Source organism: Cetorhinus maximus, chromosome 11 (genome assembly GCF_964194155.1).
Source record: "Cetorhinus maximus chromosome 11, sCetMax3.hap1.1, whole genome shotgun sequence".
Taxonomy (NCBI): domain Eukaryota; kingdom Metazoa; phylum Chordata; class Chondrichthyes; order Lamniformes; family Cetorhinidae; genus Cetorhinus; species Cetorhinus maximus.
Genome location: NC_135889.1, coordinates 47,668,669 through 47,684,809, shown reverse-complemented (window position 1 = coordinate 47,684,809; position 16,141 = coordinate 47,668,669). Strand labels below are relative to the sequence as shown.

General features: G+C 41.2%; 1 protein-coding gene across 1 annotated transcript in view; it reads right to left on the bottom strand.

Moving 5' to 3' along the window:
* LOC144686563 (carboxypeptidase inhibitor SmCI-like) overlaps nucleotides 1-15,503 on the bottom strand; it is a 40,464-nt gene extending 24,961 nt beyond the window's left edge. The window contains exons 1-2 of the mRNA XM_078551902.1: nucleotides 15,292-15,503; nucleotides 6,253-6,453 (exon numbers count right to left, since the gene is read on the bottom strand). Coding sequence (XP_078408028.1) covers nucleotides 6,253-6,453; nucleotides 15,292-15,364 — 274 coding nt within the window. The 5' untranslated portion in view covers nucleotides 15,365-15,503. The remainder of the gene's footprint in view (nucleotides 1-6,252; nucleotides 6,454-15,291) is intronic.
* Nucleotides 15,504-16,141: the final 638 nt, after the last annotated feature.

The following is a 16,141-nucleotide window of genomic DNA, read 5'->3' as shown; positions in this document are numbered from 1 at the left end:
TGATAAGGACAAATGTTAGATCTGCCTCACTCAGGATTCTTCAGTGACCTCTGCAGCCAAGGACAGGAAAATGTCAAACATTCTGTTGACAAAATTCTTTCCTATGGAGCAAAGAAGAGTAGAACCATTCCCTTGACACAACAGATGTCAAAACCAAGCCCTCCTCCACCACCCCTCATCCCAGAGTCTCTTCCAATCCTCTCACCTGGAGCTTATTAGAGAACCACTGCTGCTAAGGCAGACTGCCCTAAGTTGACATTTCCCATTGGAGCAAACGGATTGAGGTGGTGTGCCTAGTGCCAGCAGCTAGTCTTGAGTTTCTCTTGGCCCTTGGGCCTTGTGTTTTGGGCACACAAACTAGTCATGCAGCACCTAGACTGGACCTGAAAACAATCCAGGCATATTTTTATTCCTGCAACTTTCTAACCATGATGAATCTTTCTTTTGTATCTGAATGGTAGTGAATGGCTGCTCTTGACAAAGCCTGTCTTTTCACATCAACTCTAAACCATTGTCAAAATTCGAGATATGTATACATTGGGAAAAAAGAGAACTGCTGATTGAAACATGAAATCAGAATGTAACACAAATTGGATAATAATGAATACTTGGGTGAGAAAAATGATTAACTATTAATATTCATGTGGTCTTATTTCAATAAGTATGGTGCATGGTTTCAGTCTTTGCAAATCAGTGCTCCCCATATTCAGCAAATTATTTCCCCTGACAAATAATGTCAGTGTAACAAAATTAATAAGGCAAGGAAGAGGAAAATTATTTATAACTGCTAGCTCAAAAGCGTTCACATCATTTTAGAGGATAATATTCATACATATATATTCAAAAGTTATCTTTTGGGTTTGAGAAAGATACCCTAAAAGTATGCAATAAACCCAGCTAGTCATTAGTCTGTGCATGCTGCTCTGTGTTATCTATGTAAAGTTATTGGCTTCTCTTTCAGGCTTACAGCTGCAATGTATTTTGGCTGCCAAAATTTAAGCCATGCAGTTGAAAAGTTTAGTTATTGTGTCACAAATCAAATTGTTTTGCTCTACCAATCTCATGGAACGAAAGAAGAATTTTCAGTTCCTGAACGTGTTGCCATGGGTTCCAGAGTTTATGTTGATTCAGCCTCTCATGCTATTCACATGCTCCATGCTATAACTTCCAACATTATTGTCCTGATTCAATAATGTCTGTTAGCAGGGAGAAAGAAAATGGTCAGCAGAAACAAGTTAGTAGCTGCTGCTTCTCCAGGAAGGGTATAGCTAGCCTGAAATGATCAGCAATATTTGTGAATGACTCAAAACTGTTCAGTCAAACAAAAATGCTTTCAGGCAAAGAAAACCTTACAAGTATGACAAGATTTCAAGCAAAGTGTATATAACATGAGCTAATCCTGAGAAAGAAAGAAAGATTAGTGACAGACAATTTTCCTACGGTGATAAGCTGAATGGCCTCATTACTTAAAAACAAATTTCAATCATTGTAGTATGTTTATATATCTCAATATCATGTGGTATGTGACCAGAAACATCTGAAGTCCAAAATAATAATTTGGAAAACTTGGGCTTTTTAATTTCATACAATGATTCCGAAGGCCTTGCTGTAACTGCTACACTTGACTGATGGGTTAGTCATGTAAGGCAGGAAACATCTGACATATTTAGTAATGAGTCCCCAACACTGTTGTCTGCAATGAAGCGAGGATAAGTTGTCTTGCATCCAGCTAAAAGAAGCAATTGGAGAGATACAGACAGCTGCTTTATTGCGACATTAATGGATTTAAGATGGGCTGGACATGATATCTGTGGTTTGGTTTTTACCATCAATATTGTAAATGCTGGATTGGCTAACATCAATAATATTTTTGTCGATAACCCAATGGCAATATTTAATGTTTAACTTCCAGTCCATTTCCTAGGTCTTCTGCTCTTGAAGATACTAAGAGAATATATGCAAAAGTATATTTTACTGATGCAAGTATGGAGTAGCCACAGCATCAATACTATAACAAAAATTCATCTTCTGAAAGCCCTTGTCTGGCCGGTGACAACATATGGCTGTGAAAGCTGGACCATCAGGAAGGGTGACAAGGCTTGAATATGAGCATTTGAAATCAAAGGACTCAGATGTTCTGTGCGTCACGGACGGTCAAGCAGGCAAATGAGTGACTGCTCGAGAAAGCTGGTGTTAAGCAGAACTTGTTTGAGGCAGTAATATCAAGAAAGCTCACATATATTTGGACATGTGATGCTAGCAGGAGTGGAGCGTTTGGAAAAAAAGGTAATGCAAGGAAAACCACTAGGGGCAGGATTTTACCCATGTCGGGCGGGCTCGGCAGGTGCGGACAGGGGTGGTTGGGAAACCGATCGCTGCCCGCGATCAAGGTCGGAAGGTGATTTCATGCTGGTGGGCCAATTAAGGCCCGCCCAGCGTGAAACTCGAGATTCACCGCTCAGCCCTGCCTGTGTGGGTGAAGGGGAGTGCATGCGGGGCGAGCGCAAACTTCACACATGTGCGTGAGCACCATTTGCAAATCTCCCTGAGGCACAGAGCTGCCTCAAGGAGATGAACAGATTTTTTTTTTAAATGAAGTATTTCATAAATGTTATAAAACATGTCCCCTCATGTGACTCTGTCACATGAGCAGGGACATGTTATTAATGAAAAATTCAAGTTTTTATTTTAATTTTATTTGCTTTTGGAAACCTCATCCCATGAGGTTTCCAAAAAAGTGCAAAGGCCGCTTGGCCTTTTTGCCTGCCCGTCAACCGTAAGGTTGGACAGGCAGTGAAAAATTTATTTTAATTGACTTTTTTGTGGGCTTAATAGGCCTTTAAATTGTCAATGGGCACGCTGCCAACTCTGGTGCTCACCCACCAACTGAAATATTTCATGACTGCACAATGGTATCAGGTCAGGTGTGCGCCCGCCCGACGAACTAGAAATTTTACCCCTGGAAAATGTACACAAGGAAGACCCAAATTGGCATGGATGAATAATATCAGAAGATGGACTGACCTCTCTATAGGACAGGCAGCAAGGGCAGCAGAGAATAGAAATCAGTGGAGAAAGATTGTTCATAGTGTGGCTAACCCTCAGAATGAGGGCGGATGAAAGACAGACAGAAGCAAGTTGCAGAGTGCGGGGGCAGTTCACTCAGTTGACCAGATGGCTAATATATGGTTCAGAATAACACCAACACCATGGGCTTGATTCACATTCCAGCTGAGGTAGACTTGGCCTCCTCGCCCAGCCCATGACAAACCATCACTGACAAAAACTGCCAAGAAAACAGCTCCGGATGAAGCATCTGCAGGCAATGAGCCAAGGAAGGGGGTATTCTCTGGGAAGGAAAGCCAAGACTTTGCTTGTTTGGCCAGTAAGACAAATTTTCCGACTTATCCAAAGGGCTTCCACACCCTTCCATCTAGCTCCCATCATGATTTGGCCTTGTGGGAAGGCTGCAGCTACTTCCTTGCTCAAGCAGGTGATAAAATGCCATTGGATGAGGGTTCCATAACAGGACCCTGATTGGCATAAACTTATAAGTCTGCTGTGGCTTTTGGTGGGGCCTCACTTGACTGCAAAGCCCTGCAAGTTAATGTTGGAGACAGCAGGAAAGCCGAGTTCCGAGTAGATAACTACCATCCTATGCCCACAGGCAGTTAGGGTTATAATTGATTATTTTCTGCGTTCCATACAAAGAATCATTTTTCTGATATATTGGCCCAGTATTCACTTCGGCAGGGTATCTAACAATATCCACTGTCAGTCAGACTTGCCCTTGCATGTTTAGGTTTCTAGCTTGTGTGGTGTGTCTCTGAATGTGTGAGCTGATAACATTGCAGTGAGGGAAACTGGGCATCTGGGAGCTGACTGACTAGGACAAGCAACTGTATATGTCCCTAACCATCAGTTTGAAGAATGCTGAAACTAACAGTGAAAGGACTGAGGAGGACGTGTAAGTTAGAGAAGGTGAATTCAACATTAAATCACGTACAGGTATCCCCTGATTAAAGTGCGTTCAAATGGCATGTTTTCATTTTACAACAGTTTGCAAATTTACCCAAATCGTGCTGCCTCCATTTTCATTTTAGCGCTGTTACTGTTGCAACTCAGTCTGTTTTTTAAAGACACTGCCCCTTCTCTCGCCACCGAGAGAGGGATGCGGTGAGCAGGAGGGAGTGAGGGGAAAGAAGCGAGAGGGGCGCGAAGCAACAAACAGACGCTCAGGAAGCAGCGAGTGGGAGGTAAGTAGAAAGAGTAGTAAGATAGTAAGAGCAGTAAGGAGAAAGAGGTTCTTTGGGCCAGTTAGGTTCCTGGCAGCTAATAGGTTTTTAATTTAAAAAAATTACTAGTCAGGAATGTAACCCATCCTTATTACATGCTTTCTTATGGGAAAGTGATTTTCATTTAGCACATTTTTACTTAGCATGCCATTTCTTAGGAGTGCTAAACAAGGGATAGCTGTACTGAAAACAAAATAGAGAGATGGATAGAAACATTGGAGTGAAAGAGGAAAAAAGGACAAGGAGGAAAAGACAAAAAAAAAAGAAAATTTCATCTTTTTAAACTCTCCAACAACAATTAAAACCTGAAGAAAATGAGACCCTACACTTGTAATGGTTAATTTTCAGTGCCAGGGAGACTGTTAGGTTGTAATTAATACTTACCACATTGTTAAAAGGGTACTTAAATTAGAATGGACGTGACATAGTTCTCTGTAGTGAGTTTAGTTTATATCTACCATTCAAATACAGCAACTTCACACTGTCAGACAACCAATGTCAATGGTGAGACAGACAAACTTGATGCCATTTTCGCAAAGCTATTGGTGGAATGGCACAATTTAGATAGCAACCCTTGGATATATGTGTTTAGCTGCACATCTGCCACTCATCTGAAGTTGCATCATTTATACATGAATACCATAGAGTATCTTTAGTTTCATCATTATTTTGACAGAAAACTCTGGCCCATTACTTACTACTTCCTCACATACCACAAAATCATAGATTGGATGTTGTGATAGGAGTGATGATGAAGCTAATGGCATTCATCATTATTAAATGGCATATCAGACAGCAAGTTCTGTGACCAACATGCACAGTTAATCATGGTAATCAGGAAGCTGCTGTCCAAGATGCCCTGGTCCTCTAGAAGATTCTGAAAGTAGCATTTCACCCTTTGACTCACCATCTGAATACATTGAATGGTGTGAAGTTGCAGGACTTGCCTGATATATATGAAATAAACATGTCAGAAAATGTCCATTTCAGTGCAAGTACCCATTTAATGGCATGCTAAATTTTAATTATTGCCAAACAACCTACCTGAAAATTAACTTATACTGTGGAGCTTCAATCCTTAGTTTCTTAATTATTGTTGCTGATTTTTTTTTAAAAGTTGATTTTTCTCTAAGTTTTTCTTTCTGTCTCTACTCTCTCACTCTTTTAACCCAATCTTTCTTTCTCTTTAAGTTGCTTTCAGTATCATATTTGGCATCGAATTCAATATTCTAATCAAGGTCAGTCTTTTTGTGGCTCATTAATATTCTTCAGTCTGAGATACACAGTTGTTTACCCTGTTCACACAGGTCCCAGATGCCCTGCTGAAGGTACTGTGCTTCTTGGAAGGTTGCCTGACAGAAACTCACAGTGTAAAAACCCCGAGAAAGTCTACAGGCAAGCAAAACAGCTATCTGGCACTTGTCATTCACCACTGACTGCAAAATCAGACAAATAGATTTTACCTTTTTTTATTCATTCATGGGACGTGAGCATCGCTGGCTAGGCCATTACTTATTGCCCACCTCTACCATCCCAAAATTTTCTTTGGTGGTGGTGAGCTGCCTTCTTGAACAGCTACAGTCCACGTGCGGGTCCACCAATAGTGCTATTAGGAAAGGATTTCCAGGATTTTGACCCAGCAACAATGAAGGAACAATGACATCGTTCCAAATCAGGATGGTGTGTGGCTTGGAGGGGAACTTACAGGTGGTGGTGTTCCCATGCATCTGCTGTTCTTGCCCTTCTAGGTGGTAGAGGTCGCGGGTTTGGAATGTACTGTCGAAGGAGCCTTGGTGAGTTGCTGCGGTGCATCTTGTAGATGGTACACACTGCTGCCACTGTATATTGGTGACGGAGGGAGTGAATGTTGAAGGTGGTGGATGACCATCCATTTTTTATTTCCAGATTCAAATAAGTGTGTGTTATATTCGAACAATTATAAGTTTAATGAGCTTACCCTTTACTTTACACTTTGCCAGACATTCTTTCTTGGTTTCAAAGTTGTTTTCATTTCCACCACATCCCCCATAAATAAATTCTTCACATTTTTGAGTGAATAAGTTGTAGAAATATCTTCTGTTTAAAGCTTTGCAGCGCCCATCATCAGCTTTAAGTGTGCATATTTCATGGCCGTACGGCAAATCCATGAGCATGTGATCTGTAAGAGGAAAAGGCAGTGTTATTATTGGACTTAAATAAATTAAATATTGATTTCAAGTGAAAGTTCTATTTGGTCATGTTTTTCACCTAAGATTATGTGTTACATGTTGTTCGAGTTTTCCTTCTTTTGTGTTTGATTTCAGATTTCTAAAACATGAAGAAAACCTCCCACCACTGAAAATGCCATTTTTGTCTATTATGAGCATTGTAAATCAGTTCTAACCTGATCCCACACAATTCTGGTGACTGATGCCTGCTATTACTGCAATAATTTGTTGTTGAGACGCCTACCAACTTCAAAATGGTGCAATTTATTTTCCCTATTTCCAGAATCATGCCAGTATAGATAGAGCTTAACCCTTAACCAGCTGAATCAACTAGAAAGCATATGCTTAAATCCAACAAATGATGTGCTGCACATATTTAGTGCTGGAATGCAGAAACATAAGAAGCACTAAAGGTTTTTACCATGTCTGATCACAATGTTGACACTGTTGTAGGTACAAACTTGTCTTTTAAATTGCAGGCTACAAATCTGGACAACTTCAAATGTGTTACAATATTTCAAAATAATTTAAAATTTAATTATTTTAAAATTGCAAACACTTGCAAAGTTCTTTTTACAGTTCAAAGATAAAGAATGTGGACTTTCCTTTTAAGAGAATGGCTTGCATTCATATATTTATTACAGTGGTGATAGCATTTTGAGATCATAGAAACATACACCACAGAAGGATGCCATTCAGCCCATCATGCCTTGTTGGCCTTTGAAAGAACTATCCTAATTAGCCCCACTCCCTTGCTCTTTCCCCATTGCCCTAAATATTTTCCTTTGCAAGTATTTATCCAATTCCCTTTTGAAGGTTACTACTGAATCTGCTTCCAGCATCATTAGAAGCAATGCATTCCAGATCAAAGCAAATTGCAGAGTTAAAAAAAGGCATCTTACACTTTATTTGTTCATAGGATGTGGGCATCACTGGCTAGGCCAGCATTTATTGCCCTTGTTCAGAGGGCATTTTTAAGAGTCAACCACATTTCTGTGGGTCTGGAGTCACATATAGGCCAGACCAGGTGAGGACAGCAGATTTCCTTCCCTAAAGGACACTAATGAACTAGATGGGTTTTTATGACAATCGCCTATGGTTTCATGGTTATCATTAGACTTTTAATTCCAGATATTTATTGAATTCAAATTCCACCATCTGGCGTGGTGGGATTTGAACCCAGGTCCCCAGAGCATAACCCTGGGTCTCTGGATTACCAGTCCAGTGACAATACCACTACGTCACTGCCTCCTCTAATATACATATATATATATATATACACAGTATTAATATATATATACCTATATACCGTATTTTAAGATGTTCTTATCATTTCTTTAAATTTCTTATCAATCGTGATGAAAACTTGCAAAAGCTGCACTACAGACCCTTAAAGAAGAGACAAATGTGGTGAAAAACAAAATTGAAATGTTACTCTATTGATGAGAGCTGGGCCCTAGAAATCTCCCTAAACTATTGAGTAGGCAGCATTAAATTCAATGTCAATCTGAGAGCAATGCAGTCCAAGTGTGGCTTATCTCAATCAAATTATTAGTATCCTTAAACCAGAGAAGCTCCCTTGAGAGCTGCTATAAACTGCCTCGGGTCACAGTGTGAGGACTAAGATAAACATATTTATTTACAAGAATATCACAGTTCAATACACTTAATATACTTACCACAGTTACAAAAATTAAAAATGATCAGATATGGGACTCCCCCCATTCTTAAAGAATATAAACTTTCAGTTCTGCAATTTACTCATTATAACCAAAACCTGTCAACAGCGTGTTAATCAACAGCTAAGCTGTCACAAGTTCATACTGGAGACATATATTCAACAAACCACAACCATATCAATCTAGGTTTGTGGGATGTAGAACGTTAAGAAAGTCCTTCAGCTTTGCCACATGACAAATGAAATAAGTCATTCTTCCAGGTTCCTCTATACTTTCTGAATGAAATACAGGCAGCAAGCCAATCATTCAGAACAACTCAGAGGTAACTGTATTCACTGCAATTTTCCACGTCTTAAACAAATGTTAAAGTTGTCCACCTTCTGGTAGGCTTGATGTAAGGTTGGAAATTGCTTGCTGTAAGGTTGGAGACAAACCCATTTAAGTTTTAAGGGAAAGAGAAAATTAATCTTGAAAATAATGAATTGCTTAAGTTTAAAAGTCACCAACTGAGAGAAGAGTCACAAGACCAGAAATGATTTAATATTTGTGACTACCAATTTTCTTCTTTTTTTCTGATTGGTTAGTGACAACCTATCCATATTTTTATTTCAGTGCAGGGAGTGAGGTCATTTTCTAACTTCAAAAATGCCCTAAAGTGCAAGACACACTATTATAATGGAATTCAGAAATCCTGATTGTCCATCTTTAAACAGTGGTCTTACATTCTAATGAATGTACTACAACTGTTTGTGTTCTAAAAATATGTTCACACATCACGCAGTAATATCACAAAGGTATATTAATTTAAGATCTCTTAAGCTTGGATTCCACCTGTATCAGCTCCGATGTGCTAAATCTAAATAAGAAATGAGAAAAACTTGAGAAATACGGCATTTTTTACAATCTCAGGATATCCCAAAGCGTTTACAGCCAATGAAGTATTTCTCAAGTGTAGTCACTGGGCAGCATTTTCCCCCGTCCGGGAAGTTGTGCGGGAGCGGGCGGGTTCCTGATCGGCGCCCCCGGTCGGGTGCGCGCTGCCATTTTACGTGACGTCCGCCCGGAAGTGTGCGCGGGCGGGGAGAGATTCCCTGAGCCGGGAGGCAAAGTGCTGCTTAAGGGAGATCAGTGTTACTTTTAAAAAGATAGTAAAGGATGAGAAAAATTTTATTGACATGTCCCCTCATGTGACACTGTCAGTTACTTTTATTAAAAATGTAACACAAATTTTAAATCCCTCCCCGCCCATGGATGTGGTTTCATGTTTTTTCTGAGGGCCGCCTGGGCTCTTCGCCTGCCTGGCAACCTTAAGGTTGGACGGGCAGGTCCATCAATCATTTTAATTACTTTTTTAATGGCCTTAATAGGCCGTTGGCAGATCGGCGAGCGTGCAGCTGCACGTCAGCCGAACTGAAAATCTAAATGACGCGGGGTGACACGGTTCGCACGCCCGATGTCATCCTGTGTCATTTTATACGTCGGCAAACGGGCCCCGCCCCCCCACTCATCGACCGGGAAATGCTGCCCACTGTTGCAATGCACTTCTCCATTAAAGTACAAAATTATAACAGCAGAATTCATGATGCTCATGTATGTTTTTTAAGGTGGCAAAACTGGTTACAGAGATTTAGGGCCAGATTTTTGCAGAGGCTGACTGACACTCTTATAAGGTGGTAAGAGGAGCAGTATTTTTCAAAGCAGATTTTTGAATTGATGTTTTCTTTTCATCAGCATTTCAAGAGATACCATTGTTATAATATGGCTTATTGGCTCTGTACCTAGTGCATACTAGGTGAGTAGGCATGGAAAAGGGTGTATGGAGGGGGCATGAGAAGTCAGTGGGTGGGTGAGGAGGTATGAGGTCTGAGGGCCTAACAGCCTTTAATACAACTAGGATGAAGTCCCAGACAACCAAGGTGAGCCTTCTAACCAGCCAGCCTCAACACTCACACGCCTCTGTGGCCGCATCTAACTGTTTCTGAGGTCGTCCCAACTCAATCCTGCCCCCACCTTCCCAGTGCGAAAAGAGTCCCAGCGGGGGCCATTTTTATGGAGACAGGTCTTCCCAGTCAGGAACTTTCCCGACTCAAACCTCCTGTCTCGATGGCAAACATCCAACCCTTCATCTACATAAAACCAACTGACATAAATTGGCAGAATTCATCCTGCTTCTGTGAATTACTCAAACTGGACAAAGTGTGGGTTACAGTGAATCCCATACTTTGCATAGTTGACATTCAATAAATGTAGATGGATTGTGTATGTTGATCACAGCATGTAGCATGTATGATTCATAGTTGGAAAAACTTGAATAACTCAATTTATCAACCATCCCATTCCTTTTTCCAATCAATATGGCATTGCTGCTGTACAGCATGTAAGACTGTAGCAATGCTTAATGGAATACAAATCCTTCACTGCTTCACTAAGGAAATACCTGACACATCTGTGAAAATGATTAAAGTCCTTTGTAAGCAAAAATTTATTCTACCTGTTCTTATGTTTGTGCAAAAAATTACATCACCGCAATGGCTAACATTAGATTCTCATCCTTGTTTTCAGAGTGCAACGACAGCAGCCAAAAAAAAAATCATTTGGGTTTTCCGAAAATGTTAAACTCTTCCAAGACGGCATACCTTTAAACTGAATAATATATAACCCAAAAATGCAAGATAAATGTTAGCCTTTACCAGCTGTACCTCATTATTCCTTGGACTTCTTTATAATAATTCAAGGTTACTTTCTAGGCATTGATGCAATGTTAACTCAGGAAGCAATATTCCTGCAACAGAATCACAAAATCTTTAAAGTGCAGAAGGTGGCCATTCAGCCCATCGAGTCTGCAATGGTTCTCTGAAATAGCATTCCACCTAGTCCCACTCCCCTGTCTCATCCCCGTAACCTCACATGTTCTTTCTTTTCAGATAGCAATCCAATTTCCTTTTGAATACCTCGATGCAGCCTGCCTCCACCACCTCTCAGGAAGTTCGTTCCAGACACTAACCATCTTCTGGGTGAAAAAATGTTTGCTTTTGATCACTTTTGCCCCTCTAGATCTTGAATATCTCTATTAAGTCTACTTTCAGTCTTCTTTTTTCCAAGCAGAACAGTCCCAACCTCTCCAATCTAGCTACAGTTCTTTATCCAGGGAATCATTCTTGTGAATCTCCTCTGTACTCTGCACTGCACGAATTCACCAAGGCTCCTTAGACAGCACCTTCCAAACCCATGGCTACTACCATCTAAAAGGGCAAGGGTAGCAGATAGATAGGAACAGCACTACCTGGAAGTTCCCCTCCCAGTCACTCACTGTCCTGGCTTGGAAATATATCGCCGTTCCTTCACTATTGCTGGGTCAAAATCCTGGAACTCCCTTCCTAACAGCATTGTGGGTGTACCTACACCACATGGACTGCAGTGGTTCAAGACAGCAGCTCACCACCACCTTCTCAAGCACAACTAGGGATGGGCAATAAATACTAGCCCAGCCAGCAAAGCCTACATCCCGTGAATTAATTTAAAAAAACTCTCTCCAATGCCTTCAGATCCTTCCTCAAGTATGCTGCCCAGAACTGAGTGCAGCACTCCAGATGAGGCCAAACTAGTGTCTTATACAAGTTCAACTTTACCTCCTTACTCTTGTAGTCAACACCACTATTAATAAAGCCTAAGATACCATCCCAGAAGTAAAAAACAGTAAAAGCTGGGAAATAAGAATACTGGTCCAAACTGGTCTCGTATAACTTAAAATGGAACACCGGTAAAAACTAGGAAATAAGAATACTGGTCCGAACTGGTCTCGTATACCTTAAAATGGAACAGCAGTAAAAACTGGGAAATAAGAGTATTGGTCCGAATTGTTTTTCCTTCTGGGATATGCTTTATTAACTGCTCTCTCAACATGCCCTGCCATCTTCAATAGCTTATGTACATATACACTGAGGTCCCTCTGTTCCTGCACCTATTTTAGAGTTTCTCCATTTATTTTGCACTGCCTCTCCATATTCTTCATGCCAAAATGAATCACCTCACACTTCTCCGCATTGAACTTCAGCGGCTAATTGTCTGCCCAATCCACCAACATGTCTATGGCCTTCTGAAGTTCAAGACAATCCTCATCACAGTTGACAATGTTTCTAATCTTCATATCTTCTGCAAATTTTGAAATCATGCCCTGAACACCACAGTAAATGATTCCTCTATTCAAATTAACTATACTCCCGTAAACCAAATTATTATATAGGAGCCACATATTCCTCGACATCAATGAACACTTCCGTAAAATTTATCATATTCCACAAATTTCAGCGCCAACCACTTTGCCCTTGGGATCAGCAATTCAATATTTCACTGAAAGAACAAAGAAAGTATTTTTTAAAAATAAGGGTATTAAGCTCATTGCTACTGCTAACAAATAGGGCGATAACTTCCGAGCTCCAGGGCAGTGTAACCGGGGCCTACTCCAAAGGATGCGCTGGGGAACCCCACTCCCCAGAATTTCCCGGACCATTAAGGACCATTGAAAAATACGATTTAAATCGCAAACTTCAGATGGTTCCAACTGTGTTACGTTAGCACTTACCCAGAAAAGGTTAGCAGAGTTAAAACCGCTTCTAGCTTCTGGATAACTATTGTACAGACACACAGCGACCCCCCACCATGGGACTCCCTCCAACCCCCGAAACCCCTGACATCACCCCTGCCCCCAGGCCCGACCCATCACCGACTGCCTGTCCAATCCCCCCAAACCCCAGACCGTCTGATCCCAACCCCCAATTGCCCAATATCCCGATTCTCCCCCTGACTGTCCGATCTTCCCCGTGACTGTCCGATCTCCCACCCCCTTCCCCCTGGCTGTCCGATCCCCACCCTCCCAACTGCCTGGACATACTCCCTCATCCAAATTCTAACCACTTACCTGAAAAACCTACCTTGTTCCTGGCTTGAAAGGGGCTGAACCTTTAAACTTACCTGATATACGGCAGCCAGTGCTGTAAAAAAGGGGGCGTGACTTCCTTCCGTCTGATTCTACAGTGCTCGACTGAAGGCTTCAGGAGGACACTGCCCTATACTGTTCTCAACCAGCCTGAGTTGGAAAGTTGAGCAAGACAGGATTGAGAAGATTTCCAGGTAAGAAAGAAGGAGCAGAATGGCAATCCTCCTTCCCTTTTCTAGATAAAAGAGGCCCGGCTTATTAAGCCATTCCTTTCACTTATAACCTTTCAATTTCAGTGTCATCTTTTTTGCACCTTCACCAGTGCCTTTACATCTTTATTATAATATGGAGACCAGAACTAAGTGTGGTTTAACCAAGGTTCCGTGCAAGTTTGACGTAACCTCTCCGCTTTTGAATTCTATTCATTTAGAAAAGAACCACAGTGCTTTGTTTGCAATCTTATGGCTTTGTTCACCTTCATTCCTATTTTTAATCATTTGCGGATCTGTTGCCTTAGTTTCCTTTGCTCCTCTACCACACTCAAATTTTTATTTTCCAAGGAATAAGAGCTTCAGTTGCTCCTCTTACCAAAATGCACAATCTCACACTTAGCTATATTGAAATTAACTTTCTAATTACACGTCTATTCTGCAGATTTGTTATGGTCTTCTGTACTTTGTCAGCCTTCCTCAGTAGTAACTATGCTGCCCCATCCCCACAGCAAATATTTTTAAATGTTTCATTGAGCAAATAGGGTGGGATGATGATGACGTCACTGCACTAGTAATCCAGAGGCCCAGACTAATGCTCTGGGGGCAAGGCTTAAAACCCCACCATGGCAGCTGGTGGAATTTAAATTCAATTAGTAAAAATCTGGAATATAAAGTTAGTCTAAGCAACGGTGACCATGACAACTACCAATGATTGTTGTAAAAACCAATATAGTTCAATAATGTCCTTTGGGGAAGGAAATCTGCTGTCCTTACCTGGTCAGACCTACATTTGACTCCAGACTTACAGCAATGTGGTTGACTCTCAACTGCCCTCTGAAATGGCCTAGCAAGCCTCTCAGTTCAAAGGCAATTAGGGATGGGCAACAAATGCAGGCCTTGCCAGCAATGCCCACATCCCACAAAAGAATTTTTAAAAATCAGCAATCAAATTGATAAATTTTGCAGGTTGAAAATATATTTTAAAAAGTATGCACATCTGTACAAAATACAAACAGTTAAATAGATTATAGTTATTTGAATTTATTTACAAGAGCAGAGGCAAAAAAAGCTGTCATAGTCACTAAAGGAGCTATCAGCAGCTTGTTCAGTTATTTCTGGAGAGCTACACTACTGGAAATTGTTAACTGCTATATCCTACATTACAACATTGACTAAATTTTGAAGAACTTTATTGGCTGTAAAGTGCCTAGGGATATTCTGAGATAATAAAAAGTGCTACCGTCTTTATTTAGTTTTCTTTTCATTTTGCACATGTCAGTGAGATTAAAAATCAAAACCATATAGTAACAACTGTACAATTGCGTTCTAAGTGTAAAGTACTGCACTGATGTTACTCAGTTAATCCATCATATAGTGGCACTTTTATTATATTCCACCAGAACCCACAGATTATGGGTTGTGCTAACTTGTAAGCCCCGGCCATTTTCTTACAGGTCTATATGCTCAGTTAATGGTTATAGGTCAGTGGGAAAGTCAATTGTTCAGACCTTTAATAAAAGCAGAACATTCTGCAAATACTCAGCAAGTCAGGCAGCGCCTGTGGAGAGAGAAGCAGAGTTAACGTTTGGATTGACTCTTTCGAAGGGCCATCAACTTGAAGCCTTAACCCTGTTTCCCTCTCCACAGAAGCTGCCTGAGCTGCTGCCATTTTCAGTTTGTATTTCAGATTGCCAGCATCTGCAGCATTTTGCTTTTGGATCAGATGCTTAGACTCCACCGTCTGTGCACCAGTGTCCTACTATTTCTCCTGCATACTTGCACCGCGCACGTCCTATATATCCATCAGTCCTGCTCAAAACAGCAGCAGCCAAAACCCTCTGGTGAAAGGGCTTACACATTGCCGAACTCTCGGTGCGATGAGTCATTCATACTGATTAACTGCGCCAGTTTGGTCCAAGCCAACAACCCTTGATCCCCCAAACAGTATTTACTAGTCTTTACCTGGTGCCTGGGCAATCGATGTGCCGTCCACAACGAGCAGCAGCACAGTCACTTTCAGCAGTGTGAAGAACATGATGGATTAGGAACAGGGCTGCGCTGGAGCTGCCCACGATCACCTCGGAGAGATTTGCTAGAAGTCGGTGGCGATCCTCTCCACTCCCCTTGTTCTGTTCTTGCTCTCGAAGTTCACTCAAGTAAGATCCCACCTACTTCCGGCTGCTGGATGACTCCACGCTATGAAGTCTGGCTGTTACTCCGTCTCTATCCAAACAAAACCCAGAACTTTGTCACATCCTGTGATACATCCAGTCATTATTACAGGCGAACGTAACACCAAGACCTGTCATCGATTAGTGTCCCTTAATACTAGTCAATAAAGAGCAACGCAAGTGAAGTATGAAAGTTTATATCGGGGCAGGGTAATTCTGTTTTCTACAAAATCACCTCACACACGCAATACGCGCTTTTCTATCATTCTAAAGGGGTTTTGAAATTATTCTCCGTACTTCAGAAGTGGAAATATACCAGCAAAACTGGCAAGAAGATTTCAGTCTGGATCATATTCCTCCAAGAGGCTATATGTAACACTAAGATCAACTTCTAATGGGATAAGTATTAGAAGCATGGGGGAAGGAATGTGCTTTGCTTTTGCTGCAGGGTGTTGGATTTCATTTGGTATTGAAGTCTTCATAGTCTTAAAGAGGTTTGGTTACCAACCCTGGTATGAGTTTTTTGGGTAGGATTGGAAGTTGTGTGTGGAGTTTCCTGCCCACCAGGAGTTTGGTTGGGACAGGCCACATTGTAACAGGGTGGGCTTGTATGTGAGCAGCGCAGTGGGGAAGTCCCCTAT